We start from the raw sequence: 21824 nt of genomic DNA on the forward strand, positions 1-21824 counted from the left end.
TAACCAGAAGGCTGGCGGTTCAAACCCACCAGCCTCTCCTCGGAAGGAAGGTTGGGCAATCCTACTTCCGTAGTGATACTGCCTCGGAAACCCAAGGAGGGGTCGCTATGAGTCGGGGCCGACTTGACAGCACATAACAACAACAACAAACAACGTATTTATATATATGTATACTCGGTAGCATAGTGGCTAAAGCACTTGACTGCTAACCAGAAGGCTGGCGGTTCAAACCCACCAGCCACTCCTTGGAAGGAAGGTTGGGCAATCTACTTCCATAGTGATACCACCTCAGAAACCCAAGGAGGGGTCGCTATAAGTCAGGTCCAACTCAACAGCAAATGACAACAGCCACATATATACATATATATATGGACATACTTTCTTGGAATTTTAAAATGCAAGAGATAAATGGAGTATCTGAAGAGTTTTCATAGAGAAAAGTAAACCTTCAATGAAACCAGAACAATATTACCATTAAATGGTAGGCAGGATTTTGGCTCATTGAGATATCTACCCCTGCAATCATGCCTGAGAATTTGTCACGTTATATAACAAAAAGACTTTTCAAGTGGAATTAAGGTTGCTAATCAGCTGACTTCAAAACAGGGAGATTATGCCATATCATGTGAATGGATCTAATGTCATCACATACACACATAACACACACACACAAGCAAAAGTATCAATCAGAGAGGTGAAACAAGAAGGAAGAATCAAAGAGAAGTCACACAAAAGGTTCTTTGGAGAGATTCAGTATTTACTCACAGATGCCTTCAACCATCTCAGCAGAAGCCAAAATTCCAGACAATTACCTAGCAAAGATCTCTGGACAAGACTTTTGCCTAGTAGAAGAGCAAAATACATGAGTCCCACGAAGTTCTTCAGAATTTTAGATCAACAAAAACCTGACAGTTTGGACTGAAAGAGATACAGAAACAAACAAAAAAAAATAAACAACAAAAACTGCAATAAGGTTATTGGATCCGTAAAATTCAACTGGCAGAATATATGCTGAGGAACTTAGCTAAAATACAATCTACTTTACGTGGAAAGGAGGGATAACTCAGAAGGCTGAGATGTGAGCCCCGAGGATGAAACCGAGAACCACAGAACGCTTTGAACTTTCAGCTTGTCCCAGAAACCTCGTGAAGTTTGCTGCACAGAATTTAAAAATCTGTTTGGGTGGATGACCCCTTTTTTCCTTCTATTTTCTTCCCTTTTGAACTGGAATTTCTGTAACTATTGTCATATTCCTGTCTCACAATTCTGGGAACAGATAACTTGTTTCTTTTGTTTAAGAGGCCTAGAGATTGAGAGAAATTTTGCTCCAGGATGGATTATATGCAGAGTCATATCTATACCTAATTTAGGTGATTTAGATAATGAGATTTAGGGATTTTAAGCTAATAGGATTTAAATTAGTTTTTTTACACTTTGAGTTGATACTATAATGTGCTAAGATTTTTGGTGAACTTTTGTTAGAATGAGTGTATTTTGCAAATGGCATGGACACAAATCTTTTGAGACCAGAAGACAGCCTGTGGTAGATGGGATGTCCATGACCTAATTTCTAGAGTCTGTGAATATGTTACATGGCAAAAAAAAAGGGGGGGGGGCTTTCCAGATATGGTTAAGCTTATGGATTTTGAGATGGAAAGATTAACCTAGATTACTTGGGTGGGATCAAACTAATTACATGGCCCTTAAAAGCAAAAGAGTCAGTAAGAGACAATAAGACTGGAGAGTCAGTAAGAGACAGAGCAGCAGAAACAGGAGAAATGAGGGAGAAGAGTTCAGAGTGATAGGAAGCAGGAGAAGAACTCCATCTGATGTTGCTGGTTTTGAAGATGGAGAAAGAGGACCACAAACTACAGGATTCAAGCAGCTTCTAGAAGCTGCGAATGACCTTCCCTGTCTATAAAATTCCTATAAAAACTTTTTGTTATACATCAACAAAAATTTTTATTTGTTAATTAAAATATCCTTGTAGCTAAGTATAAAAACAAAACATTTTTTGTAAACCAGCTTACATGTATCAAAATACCTGTAAGACTAAAACACTTTGCTAATTTACTTTTTGACCTTTCTAACGTGCCCTGGTCAGAGCTGTCATTATTACACAGTTACAATGATGTTTCAAATCACATGGTTTGCCTGCACATGTTAGAAGCACAAATCATTATGTGCACTGCTGCCAATGTTTATATAGTCAATGATTTTGTCAAATTTTCTAGTGTTTTACCTACAATATCATGGTAATTAGTATTTATAAACCTATGTCAATAACTTTTATCAGAATGAAGTAGTAATGAAAGGAAAACGAGAAAAATCAGACAAGGCTTCCACCCAGTTACTAATAATCTTATAACAAATAATGTTGTAATTCAATGTAGAAAAATATTACAAAACAATTTTGTTGTTGGTATTTGTACAGTTTAACAAATGTTGCAGTTAAGCAATTTATACCTATAAGTATCACATATTATTCTATGATTAAAATGGTAATAAACATTAATAAGGATTCTGTATGGTCTGGTATGATAGGTTGTGTTGGGGGGGGGGTGACACCATGAATTACTGCACTGGGTAACACTAACCCTAGAGATGTCATTGGATTAAACAGAAAACAAATAAAAGTGGAAAATAAATAAATAAATAATAGGTATCTTTCCTGAGTTTACACTGGCAGATTAAAATGGTCTAGCCACCAGGCAAAATGAAGGCAAGTAGATCATATTCTAAATATTCTTGAATTTTGAAAATGAAGAAAATACCTCACTAGCTCTAAAAAGAGGGAAAAAATAGTGTATATGACAAGGGAAAAAAAAAAGAATGATGTCAAATTTTTATTTCATATGTAGCTCGTGGTCAGCCACTCTGTACTATGGGAATCTTTCCCTGGTTGTGGCTGGTTGGCGTGGTGTGGACAAGAGAGCAAATCAATTAGATTTGCTTCACCAGGAATGTGGAATTGGAACCCAGGCATCTCAGTCAGGGCTGATAGCAGTTGACCTGAGAGAGCATAACAAAGAAGTCATGTGTAGCACATATGCATAAGAAAGCAGCAAAGACTTGTCTGTAGAGGGAGAGAGGAATCAAGCAGATGTGCAGCGGGATACTGATATTAAAGTCTGTAGCTCCACCCAGGTGGAAAGTACGCTCAATTCCGATGGCCATATAATTCCTTAATTTGTTGCCCAGGAAGTTCCTGTCCTTGTACTTTAAGGAAAAAGCTTGATTTTTTCTAATGTTTCACCTACCACTTGATTTTTTTTTTGTTGTTGTTGTTGTATGCTCTTATTTTGTTTTGAAAAAATTAACATTAGTGGGTATCTGTTAATTGCAACCAAATAATCCTTGAAATAAAAATTTTATTAAGAAATAAATACAAGGAGGGAATTTATAAAATGTTAACAATTTGAAAATTTTGTTGTTGTTAGGGGCCATCGAGTCGGCTCCAACTCATAGTGACCCCTGTGTACAACAGAACAAAACACTGTCTGGTCCTGTGCCAGTCTCACAATCCTTGCTACACTTGAGCACATCATTGCAGCCAGTGTGTCAATCCATCTTGTTGAGAGCCTTCCCCTTGTGTTGACCCTCCACTTTAATAAGCACGATATCCTTCTCCAAGGAATGGTCCCTTCTGACAACATGACCAAAGTAGGTCAGATGAAGCCTGGCAATTCTCTCTTCCAAGGAGCATTCCGGCTGCACTTCTTCCAGGACAGATTTGTTAGTCTTCTAGCAGTCCATGGCACTGTCAGTTATCTTTGCCAACACCACAACTCAAAAGCATCTACTCTTCTTATTCATTGTCCACCTCTCACATACATATGAGGGGATTGAAAACACCATGGTTTGGGTTAGGCACACCTTAGTCTTCAAAACGATATCTTTGCTCTTCAGCACTTCAAAGAGATCTTTTGCAACAGACTTGCCCAATGGAATACATCGTCCAATCTCAACTGCTGCTTCCATTGGTGTTGATTGTAGAACCAAGTAATATGAAATCTTTAACAACTACAATCTTTTCCCCATTCATCGTGATGCTGCTTATTGGTCCAGTTCTGAGGATTTTCATTTTCTTTATGTTGATATATAATCCATACTGCAGACGGTAGTCTTTAATCTTCATTAGTAAGTGTTTCAAGTCATCCTCACTTTCAGCAAGCAAAGTTGTGTCATCTGAATATTGCAGGTTGTTAATGATTTTTCCTCCAATCCTGGTGCCACATTCTTCTTCATATAGTCCAGCTTCTGGGATTATTTGCTCAGCATACAGATTAAATAAGTATGGTGAAAGAATACAACCCTGACACACTTCCTTACTGATTAAACCTGCAGTATCCCCTTCTTCTGTCTCAACAACAGCCTCCTGGTCTATTTATACACAAGTAAGTGTTCTGGAATTCCCATTCTTCTCAATCCTATCCATAATTTGTTATGTTCCAAACAATTGAATGATTTTTTATAGTTGATAAAACACAAGGAAACATCTTTCTGGTATTCTTTGGATTCTGCCAAGACCCATCTGACATCACCAACGGTATCCCTTGTTCTGGTTACCTAGAGACGCTTTGACAGAAATATATCACAAATGGGATGGCTTAAACAAACAGGAGTTTATTCTTACAATTTGAAGACTTTAAGTCCAAGTTTAAAGTGCCAAGCTCTAAGGACTGGGTGAAACCCCTCAGCCTTGCTTGGGCTTCAGCTCTGCTTCTGACTCCCAGACCACTGGAGCTAGACACCGTTCTTCACTCAGACAGCTGCTGGCTGCTAAGGCTGCCAAGCCCAAGGTTGACAAGTAAAAAGGTACAGTGCCAATGTTACCAAATCACATGGCAGGCCACTAATTCAAGTCCATTGTAAATCCCCAGGTTGGCAGAGCATAGCAGGCTGCTGAACAACGACATGGCTACATGCAAGATCCCAGCATGCCATAAGCTGGAGACCATTCCCCAAAGCTTCTGTTTATATATAGGAAGCAGACCACATTCCTGAAGGCAGCTACTCAGCTTCTCACAGTAGATTCCACCATGGAATTGATTACCAGTCTCATCATGGGGAATACTACATCCAGCTGCCCAGCCACTCAACCAGGCCCAGCCAAGTTGACACACAAACTGAACTACCACATTCCTCATTCCACATCCCCTTCTGAATCCACCTTGCAGTTTTGGAAGTTCTCTGTCAATATACTACTGCAACCATTTTTTAATGATCTTCAGCAAGATTTACTTGTGTGTGATATTAATGATACTGTTTGATAATTTCCACAATCTGTGGGATGACCTTTCTTTAGAATAGATACAAATATGGATCTCTTCCAGTCAGTCAGCTAGGTAGCTGCCTTCCAAATTTCTTGGCAGAGAAGTGTGAGTGCCTCCAGCATGACATCTGTTTGTTGAAACATCTCAGTGGGTACTCCATCAATTCCTGGAGGCTATTCTTCACCAATTCCTTCAGTGTCACCTCAACTTCTTCTTTTAGTACCATTGGTTCTTGATAACATGGCACCTTCTGAAATGGATGAACATTGACCAATTCTTTTTGGTACAGTGACTCTGATTCAATCCATCTTCTTTTGATCTTTCCTGCATCATTCGATATTTTGCCCATAAAATATTTCAATATTGTAACTCAAGGCTTGTGTTTTTTCTTCAGTTCTTTCAGATTGAGAAATGATGTGCATGTTTTTCCCTTTTGGCTTTCTAACTCCAGGTCTTTCCACATTTCATTATAGTAATTGATTTAGTCTTCTTGAGCTGCTCTTTGAAATGTTCTGTTTACCTCTTTTATCTTGTCATTTCTTCCATTTGCTTTAGCTACTCTCCATTCAAGGGCACATTTCAGAGTCTTTTCTTACATCTATTGTGGTCTTTTCTTCCTTTCCTGTGTTTTCAATGACCTTTTACTTTCTCCATGGATGATGTTCTTGATGTTATTCAACAATTCTTCTGGTTTTTGGTTATTGGTGTTCAATGCATCAAATCTATTCTTTAGATGGTCTCTAAATTCAGGAGGGATATAAACAAGGTCATACTTTAGCTTTCATGGACTTGTTTTAATGGCCTTCAGCTTCAACATGAACTTGCATATGAGCAGTCTCTTCTACAATCAGCTCCTGGCCTTGTTTTGGCTGAAGATATTGGGCTTCCCCATTGCCTCTTTCCAGATGTAGTCAATCTGATTCCTGTGTACTCCATCTGGTGAAATCCACATGTATAGGCACCATTTATGTTATTGAAAAAAGGTATTTGCAATGAATAAATCATCGGTCTTGCAAAATTCTATTGTGCGATCTCCAGTGTCATTTCTGTCACCAAGGAGACATTTTCCAACTACAAGTGATGCTTCTTTGCTTCCAGCTTTTGCATTTCAATCACCGGTGATAATCACCACATCTTGATTACATGTTTGGTCAATTTCAGACTGCAGAAGTTGGTAAAAATCTTCAATTTCCTTGTCTTTGGCTTTGGTGTTTGGTGCATAAATTTGAATAATAGTAGTCTTAACTGGCCTTCCCTGTAGCTGTATGGATATTATCCTATCACTGGCAGCATTGTACTTCAGGACAGATCTTGAAACATTCTTTGTGTGTGAAAAATTCTCTTCAATTTGTCATCCCTGGCATAGTAAATCATATAGTTTTCTGTTTCAAAATTGCCAAAATGAGTCCATTTTAGCTCATTAATGTATAGGGTATTGATATTTATGCATTCCATTTCATTTTTGACAACTTCCAGTTTTCCTAGATTCATACTGTGTATATTCTATGTTTTGATTATTAATGGATGTTTACCACTTTCTTCTTATACTGAGTCATGCCACATCAGCAAATGGAGGTCCTGAAAGCTTTACTCCATCCACAATATTAAGGTCAGCTCTCCTCGGAGAAGGCAGCTCTTCTTTAAATCATCTGATTATACACCCAAAAGATGAGGGATAAGGAGTTGCACGAAGGAACATTTTTCTAGTCTCCTCATCAATGATCCTGATAATTAGACATATATAGGTTGAAGAATGTGCACTTAAAAAAAAGAGTTTCTAAAAAATTAATATTTACATTTGTTTAAAAAATTGTGAAAAAAATATATATATGTTCACATAACAAATAGTAGGAAAAAAAGGAATGGCAAGAAAGCATTTTAAAATACTTTGAAATGATATAATATGATGATGAAAGCAAGACCAAGCATTTCAAATTGGATAATAAATGTAAATGGATTAAATTCTCCTTTTCAATCATTGTGAAACACTTCAGTGTAAGACACATTACAGAGAAAAGTATAATGAATAAGAAAAATTAAAATAATAGATAAGCATGTATCAGGCAAACATATATAGAGATATATAGAGATAGATGAGTGTCATTGAGTCAGCTTTGATTCTTGTGATCTTATACACAACAGATTAAAACATTGCCTGGTCCTGTGTCATCCTCATCATTTCCAGCATGCCTGAGTCCCCATTTGGGCTATAATGTCAATCTCACTGAGGGTTTCCCTCTATTTGTTGGCCCTCTACTTCACCAAATCTGATGTCTTCTCCCGTGAGTGATTCTTCTTGATGATATGTCCAAAGCAAGTGTGTTGAACAATGTTCAGTTGTGATCCACAGGTTTTCACTGGCTAACATTTGGAAGTTGATTGCCAGACCTTTTTCCTAGTCTTAATATGAAGCTACTCTGAAATCTTTGTAGTATGGCTGACCCTGCTATTATTTGAAATAATGATGACATAGCTTCCAGCATCATAGCAACATGCAGACCACCACAGTATGATAGAGAGATGGTGGAAATATAAAGAATTATGATTTTCCTATACCTACTGACATAATAAATCCTGGAGATGGAAATGGAGAATGAACTCTCTTGGGATTTCTCAAGCTGAAACAATGGAAGAATAAATTCAAGCCTCAAGTTGAATTGAAATATCATAGGATTCCATGGGCAAAATATTGAATGATTCAGGAAGCATCCAAAGAAGATGGAATGAATATCCAGAGTCACTGTACCAAAAAGAATTGATTGATGTTCAAACACTTCAGGAGATAGCATATTATCAGAACTGACGGTATTGAAGGAAGAAGCCCAAGCTGCACTGAAGGAACTGGTGAAAAACAAGACTTCATGAATTGATGAAACACCCATTAAAATATTTCAACAAATTGATGCACTGACTCATTTATGCCAAGAAATTTAGAAAATGGCTACCTGCCCAACCAACTGTAAGAGGTCTATATTTGTGTCTATTCCAAAGAAAGGTGAGACAACATAATGCAGAAATTATCAAATAACATCATTAATATCACACCCAAATAAAATTTTGCTGAAAATAATTTAAAAATTGTTGCAACAGTGCATCAACAGGAAACTACCAGAAACTCGAGCCAGATTCATAAGAGTGCATGTACTGAGGGATATCGTTGTTGATGTCAGATGGATCTTGGTTGAAAGCAAAGAATGCCAACAAGATATTTACCTCTGTTTTTTTGAGTATTCAAAAGCATTCAACTGTGTGGATCAAACCAAATTATTGATAATATTGCAATGAATAGGAATTCCAAAACAATTAATTGCACTCATGAGGAACCTGTATAGACAAAGAGATAGCTGTTTGAATGGAACAAGGAGATATTGTGGCATTTAAAATCAAGGAAGGTGTGTTAGGGTTGTATCTTTTCTCCACATTTATTCAACCTGTATGCTGAGCAAATAATCTGAGAAGCTGAACTATATGAAGAAGAACACAGCATCAGGATTAGAGTAAGACTCATTAATAACCTGTAATATGCAGATGGCACAACCTTAATTGCTGAAAGTGAAGAACACTCAAAGCACTTTCTGATGAAGATCAAAGACTGCAGCCTTCAGTATGAATTACACCTCAACATAAAGAAAAGAAAAATCCTCACAACTGGACAAATAAGCAATATCATGACAAATAGATAAAAGATTGAAGTTGTCAGGGATTTCATTTTACTTGAGTAAAATTTATTTTACTCAATAAAATTTCATTTTACTTGAATCCACAGCCAACACCCATGGACACAGCAAACAAAAAATCATGCAACATATTGCACTAGGCAAATCTGCTACAAAAGACCTCTGTAAAGTGTTTAAGAGCAAAGATGTCACTCTGAACTCTAAGGCATGTCTGACCTCAAAGAAAAAAAGAAAAATAAAAACAACAACTGCCATCAATTCAGTTCCAACAGATAGCAACCACTCTTTGGGTTTCCCAGGTAGTATCTCTACAGAAGTAGATTGCCCAGTGTCTGACCCAACCCATGGCATTTTAACAGCCTCATATGGATGTGAGTGCTAGACAGTGCATAAGGAACGCCACAGAAGAACTGATGCATTTGAATAGTGGTGTTGGCAAAGAATATGGAATGAATCATAGACTGCTAGAAGAATGAACAAATCTATCTTGAAGAAAGTACAGCTGGAATGCTACTTATAAGCAAAAATGGCCAGACTTTCTCTCTCATACTTTGGTCATGTTATCAGAAGGGACCAGTTGGATATCATGCTTGGTAAAGTAGAGAGTGAATGAAAAAAGGGAAGATCCTTAATGAAATAGATTGACGCTGTGGCTGTGATGATGGGCTCAAGAATAGAATTATTGGGAGGATGACCCAAGACCTCACCACGTTTTGTTCTGTTGTACACAGGGTCACTATGGGTCAAAACAGTTTCAACAGCACCTAACAGCAACAACTGACATAATAGCCAAATTTATTAAGTAAAATTATTACAAACAGTTGTATAATACATATTTTTATTGATGATATTCTGAATAGGCAAAATTAAAACTAAATTATAAAATAAGACACAAAGAAAATAAAGAAGGAAAAAAACTTTTTACTGGCCACATTCTTAAGCTCAATATAAATAAAGTTTAAAATTAATGTCAAAAGTGTATTCTAAAATACATCAATCAATTGGAAACTAAAATATACAGCAAATGAACTACTTTCTTAACTACTTGGGTTTCTGAGCAATGTTACTATGGAAGTACATTGCCCAATCTTCCTTCCAAGGAAGGGTTGGTGAGTTTGAACCACCAGCCTTCTGGTTAGCAGTCAAATGACTTAGGCATTACACCACCAGAGCTCCTATGTATAAAAATAAAGATAATTGGCTAAATCTATTCTCAGATAGAAATGAAGAACAATAAAAGTTTTACTTATTAAGGAAAATGAATTAAATGAGAAAAGTGGTATTTATTTAATAGAGTCAGAAGGAAAATAATAGAATTATAAACAAAAGTTGAAAAACAAATCTACATAAACAAAGTCGATGTATTACAAAATAGAACAAATTTTGAACAAATAGAACAAACATATTCAAGAGCTTTATCTTTGGTAATGCAAATACAAGTGGAAATAACTTTGCAAGTCTAATCAAGGACAAAAGGGGAGAACATTAAAATAAAATATTAAGAATGAGAAGGCTATATGAAAATTGAGTTTTCAATGAGATAGTTATACACTATATTAATAAATTTTAAACTCTCAATAAAGTTTTTTACAGAAGTATAAATTATCAAAATTGACACAAAATAGCCTTGACAGATTGATAACCATGAAGGAAACTGAAGAAGTATACAATTAACTTTAAGAAAAAAATTAGATTAAAAAAGTTGTTAATATTCATGCTATACACACTGTTCTAGAGAGTAAAAACTATAAAAATTTCTCTGTTTCTAAAGCTCGAAAAATATGTAAACTAAATATTCCCAAATTAAGTAAAGAATAATATAATACAAAATACAATCTCATAAAGTAAACATGTTTATATATATAAAATTCATAAATTACATTTATGTAATGTGTATGTCTTAATGAAAAAGACAGGGAAAACAAATACCAGTAATTTCTTTGTTTTCCTTTTCTCAAAAGAAAAAAACCAAATTTTGAATTATTTGTCCACCTTCTTTTTATTTTACTTTTTAAATCAACTTCTTACAATCAGAAATTAAAAATAATATAAAGCATATTATTAGTCCAAATATTTGGAAATTTGGTTTTATATATTCCTGGACTTAAAGAGAACAGAATGTAAATTACTGGGACAATGAAGGATTTTACTTCAATAATATTAGTAATTATGTTATTATACATTGTTACATATTAAGAATTATGTATTATAAACATAATATAATATTCTAAAGTTTTCCTCTGCTTAGGTAATATTTCTATTGACCACAATTGAATAATTGTTTAAAGTCATGAAAAATGAGGTTTTCTTTGAGTGACTTATACTAAATGAAGAAACAAAAAGAGATTAAATTATGTGTTCTTTCAAATCCTTTTCAATTATTGAATCCTAATTCTATTATTAATCCAAATTATAATTAGTATTATATGGAATCTTTTTGTTTTCCAGACACTGTTCTAAATTGTTTATATGTATTATATACTAATTTTCACAAAAAAGTCATGATGTTGGTACTCTATGATATTGTGACTATAATGATATATAATTATTGTGATATATAATAATATATAATAAGAAGCTCTGATGGCATAGTGGTTACAGTGTTCAGCTGCATATCCATAGATGGGTATTTTAAACTGACCAGATGCTCTGTGGGAGAAAAGTGTGGCAATCTGCTTCCATAAATATTTGTAGCCTTAGAAACCCCATGGGCCAGTTCTCTTCCGTGCTTCAAGGTTGCTATGAGTCAGAATCAAATGTTGCTGTTGTTATTTGCCGTCTCGTCGGCCCCAACTCATAGCGACCCCTCCTTGGGTTTCCGAGGCAGTATCACTACGGAAGTAGGATTGCCCAACCTTCCTTCCAAGGAGTGGCTGGTGGGTTTGAACCACCAGCCTTCTGGTTAGCAGTCAAGTGCCTTAGGCACTATGCTACCAGAGCTCCTTCGGAATCAACTAGACGGTAATAAGTTTTGGTTTCTTTTTCTTGTGTGTATGTGTTTTGGGGAGCTCTAGTGGCATAGTGCCTAAGGCATTTGACTATTAACCAGAAGGCTGGAAGTTCAAACCTACCAGCCATCCCTTGGAAGGATGGTTGGGCAATCTATTTCCATAGAGATACTGCCTCAGAAAGCCAAGGAGGGGTAGCTGTGAGTCAGGACTGACTCCACGGCAGTGAGTTTGGTTTGGCATTTTGTTATATATAACATTTAGTAGAATATATAATAATAAGTGGTACTATTCAATGTCAAATAACATAATGATTTATTAAACATTTTGTAAACAAAATATATCAGAACAACATTGTACTTAATGAAAATGTGCTTCTTTTCTTTTCCTAATTCTAATCAATGCAATGAAATTACTGTTTGAGAAATTATTTACTCGTTTTCAGTTTGCAGATATGTTCTTTGTTTATTTGCATTGTAAGCAAGAGGACATTGCTCTAGGTAAAAATTCTCCCAGAAAACCCACCACAGGAAAGATCTGCCCAGGTAGTTTATTGGGAAGTACTTTCAGGAAAAACTCTTGTGAGACAGTGAAGGAAGGAAGAAAGAGTACAGGAGAAAACATGTGAAGCAGGGATGGCCCTTCAGAGATGTTCTGACTGAGGGTCTAGAGGGCCAAACTTTTGTATCCTCATCGCCATTGGAGGCACGTTGCCTGGAGCACGGGAGAGAACTTGAGAGGGCTGCTCACTTTAGCTAAGTGCAGTTTCTGGAGAGACATTCCAATAGAAGCCATCTACAAGCAACATTCCTAGGTGCAGGTTTGAGTCTTAGGCCCTGAATGGCATTTGGGGAATACACCACATTGTCTTCTACAGAAAGCAAAGAATTATTGGCCTTAGAAAGCCAAGAAAAACCGGCATCTCTCACAGTTCAGGATGGAGCAGAGTGATATAGAGAAAAGTGCAGCAATAAAGTCTTTCAGGTAAATCTTAACAGAAAAGGAATTTTTTAATGGTATTAATCCAAAAGAGTAGAATAGATAAGCAAACAACACCAGAACCTCTTAGAAACTAGAAAGAATGTGAATGCATGTAAAGGGCTTACTGAAACCTGGAAAATTTAATGCTAAAGGAGCAAGAAAGAGAGAACCCACCAGATTTACAATCAATGGTCACTCTAGACTCAGGGATTGACTGTGTAAGATAATTTGAACCTACTGCCATCCAGTGATTCCATTCATAGCAATCCTCTTTGGGTTTCCAAGGCTGTAAATCTTTATGGAAGTAGATTGTCTCATCTTCCTCCCATGGAACAGCTTGGGGAGTTGAACTGCTGATCTGATTAGCAGCCAAATAAATGCCTTACCCATTACAGCATCTAAGCTCCTTAAGATACTTTGAAGGAAGGGATTAATAAGGAGGATTGGGTGGGAATCTGTTTAAGAAGCAATCTGATCTCCATATCTCATGTCCCACTCTACAAACAAATTTCCCATACCCCATCCCAGAGCGAAGATTAATGGCACAATTTTTGTGGGGAAAGAAACTACTTTTTAGAGATAGTAAAGGAGACTCTTGTCAGACAGTAGTTAAGGAAGTGGTACCATCATTTAACAGAGATTAAATTAATGTATGCCTACTAAAGGCCACAATTTCTCCCATTTTAATTTCTTCTCCCACCTAGCACTCAGAAAACTGACAGCCCAGCCTTCATCTTCCTGAACAGATATTGGATAAACTTTCTTTCTAGTGAATCTGATAAACCCCAAAGAAAGAATTTTAAAAGTTTCTCTATCTAATCTGTACAGGCATACTTTCTACAATGCAGCTCATAGTCACAAATTCTACTTTTAGTGTTCAGAGCTTTTTGTCATGAGAAGACAATCAACAAAGAACACTTACTTGTTTAAATCTTCCCACTTAAAAAATAAGAGGCAAAAATAAAGAGAATGAAAATGGTGACTTGGACAAAACAGAACTCATGATGGAGGGAATATGATACTACAAATTAAAGTACCATTGATAATTTCAGAGAGATAAAAGAAAATAGTGGAACCATGCCTTCAAAATCAGCATTCAGATGACATTAAAAACAAACAAACAAACAAAACCTCTTGGAAGTTAAAGCACAATAGAGAAAAAGAAAAAAAGAAATACTCAACAGAATTTTTGCAGGATAAAGCTCACCAAATGCTCTGGAAAGCAGAATAAAACAGGAGAGGTAAGGTAAGAAAATTAAATGACAGGGCCCAAAGGTTCAACAGACAAATACTAGAGTAATGCTTAAGTAAACCTGAAAGATAATGTTTTCACTACTTTGAAGACTAAATACATTTTTAGACCTACAACACCTCAGGAATTCACCTTATAAAAATAGTAGAGGTCACCAAAAGGAGAAAGAAGTAGGCACAAGATATAGAAAATAGGAATCCAAAACAGGAGAGAGTCACTAAGTATTGCCAAGATGATGGCTCAATGAAGTTGCCAGAGTGGTAGCTGTGCACCAGACATGAAAGCAGCCATTCTAGATGGCAGAAGGTTCCAAGAGGTGTTTCTTCAGAACGATAAACCTGATGGAATACTTGATGTCTCTGAACTAACTGACAAAGTGGTATTGAATTAGTAAGTACATAAAAAACTACAAGATAATAATTAGTATAGGAATAGGAAACTAGAGTTCACTACATGGCTTGAAGTTGAGAATAGTGTGTACATCATTGTAATAAAGAGAACAATGAAAGTTGAGATTACTACAGATGGAGAAATTGGATAATGGAATGGAGAGGGGCATGTGCTGGGGGAAACAGAAGGGAGACTATTTTATCTTCCTATTGCGTCATGAGAAGTCTATAGTTAATGCTAAAAAACTAATAAAATCATGAAAATCACAAATTATGTTCTTTAAAGACATGGTGCTAACAACATAAATAGCTAAAAGGCATGCAAGTATTTGCCTTTGAGAATGAAGAATTTGGGATAAAGACAGTGGAGGAAATGTTTTATTTTGAAAAATACATTGTACAATTATCCGACTCTTTAATATATGTGCATGTATAACTTTGTTACAAGCTCTTGTTAAAGTGATGGACAGGGGAGAAAGAAAGTATCACTTTTGTCAGTCAAAAAAGGGGTTAAATGATAAAGCTGGCCTGAATTTACTGATTTATTCTTTATGAAATCACTGAAGTTATACATCCACAGGTCAGCTTCTGAGCACCTTTGGACAAGCTTCTTATTTGAATGTCTTTGTTAAATTATCCTGTTAACCTGAAATGTCAATCAAAATGAACTTTAGATTTCTATTCTCATATTCTTAAGTATGAACTCTTTTCTTTATAGACTATAATACTGGAAAACATATACTTCAACAAATGATTAATTTACCAGTGAGGTGGCTTTTATGAAAAAGAAAATATCATACAATAAAAATGTCAGAGCTGCAGATCTCATTAATTCAGTTTTTTTTCCATATTCTATCTAGGCGAAGGTGAAGTTTACCTTTGAATGCCTAAGAAGAAATGAATATTGTAAGCATCATTATAAGGATATCTTCATCATTTATTTAAAAGAAACTGAAGATTGAAGTGTATATTATTTAATAGATTATAGATTCTTTTTTAATTAAACATATATTGAGTTTATTGATGTAATAGATTCTCATAAAATATCTATTTTGTTCAGGCATTCTGCCCTGTATTGGAAATGCAAAGCTGAAAATATATAGTCTTTGTATTTAAGTTCACAGATGAGAAGAGATATTGGCATGAAAATGGACAATTTTGATTAAAAAAATAATAATAAATTCTGTTGAAGAGTTTTGCAAAACGTACTAGCTACCCATGAGTATGAATATAGGCTTCACACAGGGAATTTCATGTGAGGTGAACTTGAAGGATAAATGAAATTTAGGTAGAGAATTGAAAGAAATTGCAGGCAGAAAAAGTGACTTGGGCAGTGATAAGACATGGTTGAAAATATCATGTGTTCTGGGGATAGCCAATGGTTCAGGATTGCTGAAACATGGAGAGATGAATTTGAAGAGAAAGGAAAGCAGTTTATAAATATGCTTTTATTTGGATGAAGGCAGTGAAACACCACTGATAGCTATTAGTATTAACAGTAGCCAAATTTTTCAAGACATTTCTTTATGCTTGGCACTGAGCCAAGCACTTTATATTGAAAAAATATCATTTAAGCCATATAACTCTAACAATATCCCCATTTTTAAAATTTTCAGTATGATAGTAACATGATAAAGATGTATATAGAAAGTTCATTCTAACAACAAAGAAAAAAAGATCCAAAATGACGTATACAACTATGTAAAGACAAATAGAAAGAAACAAGATTTGGAAAGATTATATCATAATCAATGATTGTTGTTTTAGTGTTTTCACCACTTTGACAGTTTCCAAAATAAGCACTTACCAACTTTAAAACAAGACCTATATATATATATATATATATATATAGAGGAAGAAGGGAGGAGATAAAGGACAAAAGGGAGAGCTTCAAAGAGGAGGGAAGAAAAGAGAAGAAAGAACAAGAAAACAAGAGAGAAACAGACAATCAACAAAAGGCAATGTTGTAGGATAGGGTGGAAGAGGACACGACTGAAAGCTCAGTGATCTTTACTGCAATGATCCCGACAAAACATAAAAAAGTCTTCAGTTCAGGCAGTCAACAAATAAAATCAAATGCATGAATACAAGAAATATTTAGAAAATAAAGCAAAATAATTGTTCATCCATTGGATGTGTAGATGATTATGCCCATTCACCAAGACAAGATGAAGGTTAAGGAGAGGAGTGATTAGTAAATATGGTTCTCATACCTATAGTATTACAATTGGTTGGCTACTTCACTATGCATAACCAGTTAATATTACTTTAATAATTGCATTAGCTCAACATATTCCTACTAAAGAGAAAGGATGACTGAATCTACTAGGCCACCAAGTTGATCCTGAACCTCAAGTTCTGAAATGACTTAACAATATTTTATTCTGTACTCATTGCAACCCAAACACTTCACAATCTGAGTAGTAGGCATATAGAAGAACAAATCGAGGAATATAAAACACTGGTTTGTGACAAATATTCACTGTTATTCAGTTTGTATTGAGTCTGCTTTCCTGTAAAATAATGAATGTATACAATAAAACTTGCAAAAACTGGAACTTGTATAAGGCGGAAACCTCTCAGAGAAGGAAAACTCAAATATTTCCCACTAAAACCAGCTATAGAAAAGTGGTAAGATGGCACTCTGTCAAATGCAGAAATTTTGTGAGACCCAGAAATGACAAGGCAGTCTTGTTGAGTTCTGGTTCTCACAAGTTTCATTATATATTATATATATGTGTGTGTGTATATATCACATACATATGTTGTTAGTTGCTGTCTCAAGCCATTTCTGACTCATAGCAATCCTATGTACAACAGAATACAACACTACCCAGTCCTGCTCCATCCTCACGATCATTGCTATGTTTCAGCCCATTGTTACAGCCACTATGTCAATCCATCTCATTGACAGTCTTCTTTTTTGCTGATCCTTTACTTTACCAAGCATTATGTCCTTCTCCAGGGACTGATCCTTCCTGATAATATATCCAAGTAAGGGAGACGAAGTTTTGCCATCCTCTCTTCTAAGGAGCGTTTGACTGTACTTCTTCCAAGACGGATTTCTTCATTCCTCTGGAAATCTATGACATATTCAGTATTATTTACCAACACCTAATCCAAATGAATTAATTCTTCAGTCTTCCTTATTCATTGTGTAGTTTTCACATGCATATTATCTAATTGAAAATACCATGAAAATGAAAGTACCATGGCTTGAGTCAGACACACCTTAGTCCTCAAGGTGACAAACTTGCTTTTTAACACTTTAAAGAGGTCTTTTGCAGCAGATTTCCTCACTACAAGACAACATCTGATTTCTTGACTCTTACTGCTAACCAGAAGGCTGGCAGATCAAACCCACCAACCACTCCTTGGAAGGAAGACTTGGCAATCTACTTCCGTAGAGATACCTCCTTGGAAACCCTAGGAGGGATCTCTATGGGTCAGATTTGGCTCAAAGGCAGTTTTGCTTCCATGGGTGTTGATTGTGGATCCAAGTAAAATGAAATCCTTAAGAACTTTAATCTTTTACCCATTTATTATGATGTTACTTGTTTGCACAGTTGTGAGGATTTTTGTTTTCTTTATGCCAAGGTGTAATCCATACTGAAGGCTGTAGTCTTTGATTTTTATCAGTAACTGCTTCACGTCTTCTTCAGTGTCAACAAGCAAGGATGTGTCATCTGCATATTACAGGTTGTTAATGAGTCTTTCTCCAATCCTGATACTGTATTCATCATCATATCTTTTCAGGTTATTTGCTCACTACAGATTGAATAAGTATGCTGAAAGATACAACTCTAGCACACATCCTGATTTTAAACCATGCAGTATTCCTCTTCTGTTGCAATAGTTACCTCTTGGCCTATGTACAGGTTCTTCATGAATTCATATTCACAATATTATCCATAATTTGTTATGATCCTCATAGTTGAATGTTTTTACGTAGTCAATAAAAACACATGCAAATGTCTTTCTGGTATTCTCTGCTTTCAGCCAAGATCCATATGCCATCAGTAACGACATCCTTTTTTCTATGTCCTCTTCTGAATCTGACTTGAACTTCTGGCAGTTCCCTATTGCTGTACTGTTGCAACCATTTTTTAATTATCTTCAGCAGAACTTTACTTACATGTTAATTACATCATTCAATAATTTCTACATTTCATTGGATCAACTTTCTTTGCAATGGACATAAATATGATCTCTCCTAGTTGGCTGGCCAGGTAGCTGTCTTCCAAATTTCTTGGCATAGATAAATGAGTGCTTCCAATGTAGCATCTGTTTGTTGAAACATCTCAACTGTAATTCCACCAATTCCTGGAACCTTGTTTTTTGCCAATGCCTTCAGTGCAGCTTGGACTTCTTCCTTCAATACTATAGGTTCTTGATCATATGCTACCTCTTGAAATGAATGAACATTGACCACTTCTTTCGGCACAGTGAGTCTGTGTATTCTTTTCATCTTCTTTTGATGTTTCTGTATCAATCATATTGCAACTTGAGAACTGAAATTTTTCTTCAGCTCTTTCAACTTGGAAAATGTTGAGGATGTTCTTCCCTTTTGGTTTTCTACCTCCAGATGCTTGCACATTTCATCATAATACTTTTTTTGGTCTTCTTTAGCTGCCCTTTGAAATCTTTTCAGCTCTTTGATGTCATCATTTCTTCCTTTCACTTTAGCTACTCTACTTTCATATTTGTTGAAGTGTTTTATTTGTTGATGGGTTCATTTGGAGAGGGTCCATTTTTTGTGGAGTGAAGTTGGCTATAATCTTTACAGAAGCCAATGGCCAAGCCTGGATCTCCTGCGGTAACCCTAGATGAGTTCAAACTGCCAGCCTTTGAGTTACCACCCAAAGGCAGACTCTCTCTGCCACCTAGGGACCTTAGCTACTTGCTTTCAAAAGCCAGTTTCAGAGTCTCTCCTGACATCTATATTGGTCTATTCTTTCTCTCTTGCCTTTTTAATGACCTTTTTCTTTCTTCATGTATAATGTTCTTGATGTCTGGTCTTCACTGATTAGTTCTTCAGATGGTCTCTACATTCAGGTAGGATATACTCAAAGTTGTACTTTGGCTCTCATTGACTTTTTAAAATTCTCTTCAGCTTCAGTTTGAACTTGCATAGTAGCAATTGATGGTTTGTTCTGCAGTTGGTCCCTGGCTTTGTTATGACTAGTGAAGTTCAGCTTCTCCATCATCAATTTCCATAGATATAGTCTATTTGATCCAGTGAGGTATGTGTATATACTCACCATTCATGTTGGAGAAAAATGTATTTTCAACAAATAAGTCATCGATCCTGCAAATTTCTATTATGCGATCTCTGGTGTTGTTTCTATCACCAAGACCATATTTTCCAGCTGACAATACTTCTTCTTTGTTTCCAACTTTCATTTTCTAATCACCAGTAATTTTCAATGCATTTTGATGACATGTTTAATCAATTTCAGACTGCAGAAGTTAGTAAAAATTTTAATTTCTTCATCTTTGTTATTTATAGTTGGTATATAAATTTGAATAGTAGTTGTATTAACTGTATTCTTTGTATGGATATTATCTTATCATGGAAAGTGTTGTATTTTAGGATAGATCTTGAAATGTTCATTTTGACAATGAATGTGATACCAACCCTCTTCAATTTGTCATTCCCAGCATGGTAGACTATATGATTATCTGATTCAAAATGGCCAATACCAGTACATTTCAGCTCACTAATCCTAGGATATCGATCTTCAATTGTTTCATTTCATTTTTTAAAATTTCCAGTTTTCCTTGATTCATATTTCATATATTCCACTTTCCGATTATTAGTGCATGTTTGCAGTTGTTTCTTCTCATTTTGAATTGCGTCACATCAGCAATGGAAGGTCCCAAAAGATTTATCCCATCAACATGTTTAAGGTCAACTCTACTTTGGGCGCTCTGGTGGGGTAGTGCCTAAGGCATTTGACTGCTAACCAGAAGGCTGGTGGTTCAAACCTACCAGCCACTCCTCAGAAGGAAGATTGGGAAATCTACTTCTATAGTGATACTGCCTCGGAAAGCCGCCAAGGAGGGACTATGAGTGAGATCTGACTCCATGGCAGTGAGGTATTTTTTTTTTTTTTTTACTTTAGGAATGCAGCTCTTCCTCAGTTGTATTTTGTGTGCCTTCCATCCTCAGGGACTCATCTTCTGGCAATTTATCATACAATGTCTCACTGTTATCCATAGGTTTTCAAAGGCCATTTTTTCAGAAGGAAACATCCAGGTCCTTTTTCCCAGTCTCTCTTAGTCTGGAAGCTCTACTGAAAACTGTCCACCATTGGTTACCTAGCTGATGTTTGAAATACTGGTGCCAGGTATAGCTTCCAGCATCACAGCAACACACAGGCCACCACAGTAAAACAAAGTGACAGAAGAGTGACTATATATATATATATATAAATTGCTTTTAAGATTTTTTGGGATCCAAGTTTTAATGTCTCAGCTTCATTGCTACTATTATGAATTCCTTTTACATATCATCTTTAACCTTCTACTTTCTTTATCCCACAGGGCTTTATGAAACCTTTCTAACCAATGATGAACCAGAATGCTGTGATGTCAGGAGAGAAGAACAATCAAATAACCTATCCAAAGGGACAGTAGAAAAAAGTGACTCCTGTCAAAGGACATCGCTCACAGTGTCATCAGCAACAAGATTGTGCAACAGCAGACTCAAACTGTGTGTTCTTGTACTAATTCTCTTACATACAGTACTCACAGCCTCAGCAGCACAGAATACAACGGGACTGAGCTTCGGAGGCATCAACACATTGGAAGAAAACTCCACAAATGAGGACTAACAGAAAGATGAAATGTCATCAGAGAAAACAACTGGCCCACCATGAAAAAAGAAACTGCTATAAAATGTAACAGAAACTGGGTGCTTTTACCCTTTAATTACTTCTTGCAAGGCCTTTAGGGTAAAATTTAAAAAGATGGGCCTAAATCCAAACAAGGACACAAACACAGCTTTTTATTGACTAAAAGGCTGTAAAGTGACTTAAATTTCTCACACCATTTTATACACTGTGTTTTAATGTTTGGAGGTTTTATTTGCTTTCGTTTTGATTTTGATTTATTTGTTTGTTTATTTCTTGCACTTGTTAATACAGGATTTATTTTTTGGGATGGTTTCTCAGAGGTAAACTAAGTCTTTTCACTGTCACTCTCTCTATATATATTTCTAGTCATTGTGTGTGTTCATCAGATAGTTCTGTCTTCTATGTCCTGTCAGTTTCTATTAGAGGAATGATTGCTATGACCTC

General features: G+C 35.8%; 1 protein-coding gene across 1 annotated transcript in view; it reads left to right on the forward strand.

Annotated features, from left to right (window-relative positions):
• The window catches only part of NALF1 (NALCN channel auxiliary factor 1), a 989305-nt gene extending 967946 nt beyond the window's left edge, over positions 1-21359 (forward strand). Inside the window, exon 3 of the mRNA XM_007938918.1 lies at positions 21070-21359. Coding sequence (XP_007937109.1) covers positions 21070-21359 — 290 coding nt within the window. The remainder of the gene's footprint in view (positions 1-21069) is intronic.
• Positions 21360-21824: the final 465 nt, after the last annotated feature.

Source organism: Orycteropus afer, unplaced genomic scaffold (assembly GCF_000298275.1).
Source record: "Orycteropus afer afer isolate SDZICR_OR568_19922 unplaced genomic scaffold, OryAfe1.0 scaffold00055, whole genome shotgun sequence".
Taxonomy (NCBI): domain Eukaryota; kingdom Metazoa; phylum Chordata; class Mammalia; order Tubulidentata; family Orycteropodidae; genus Orycteropus; species Orycteropus afer.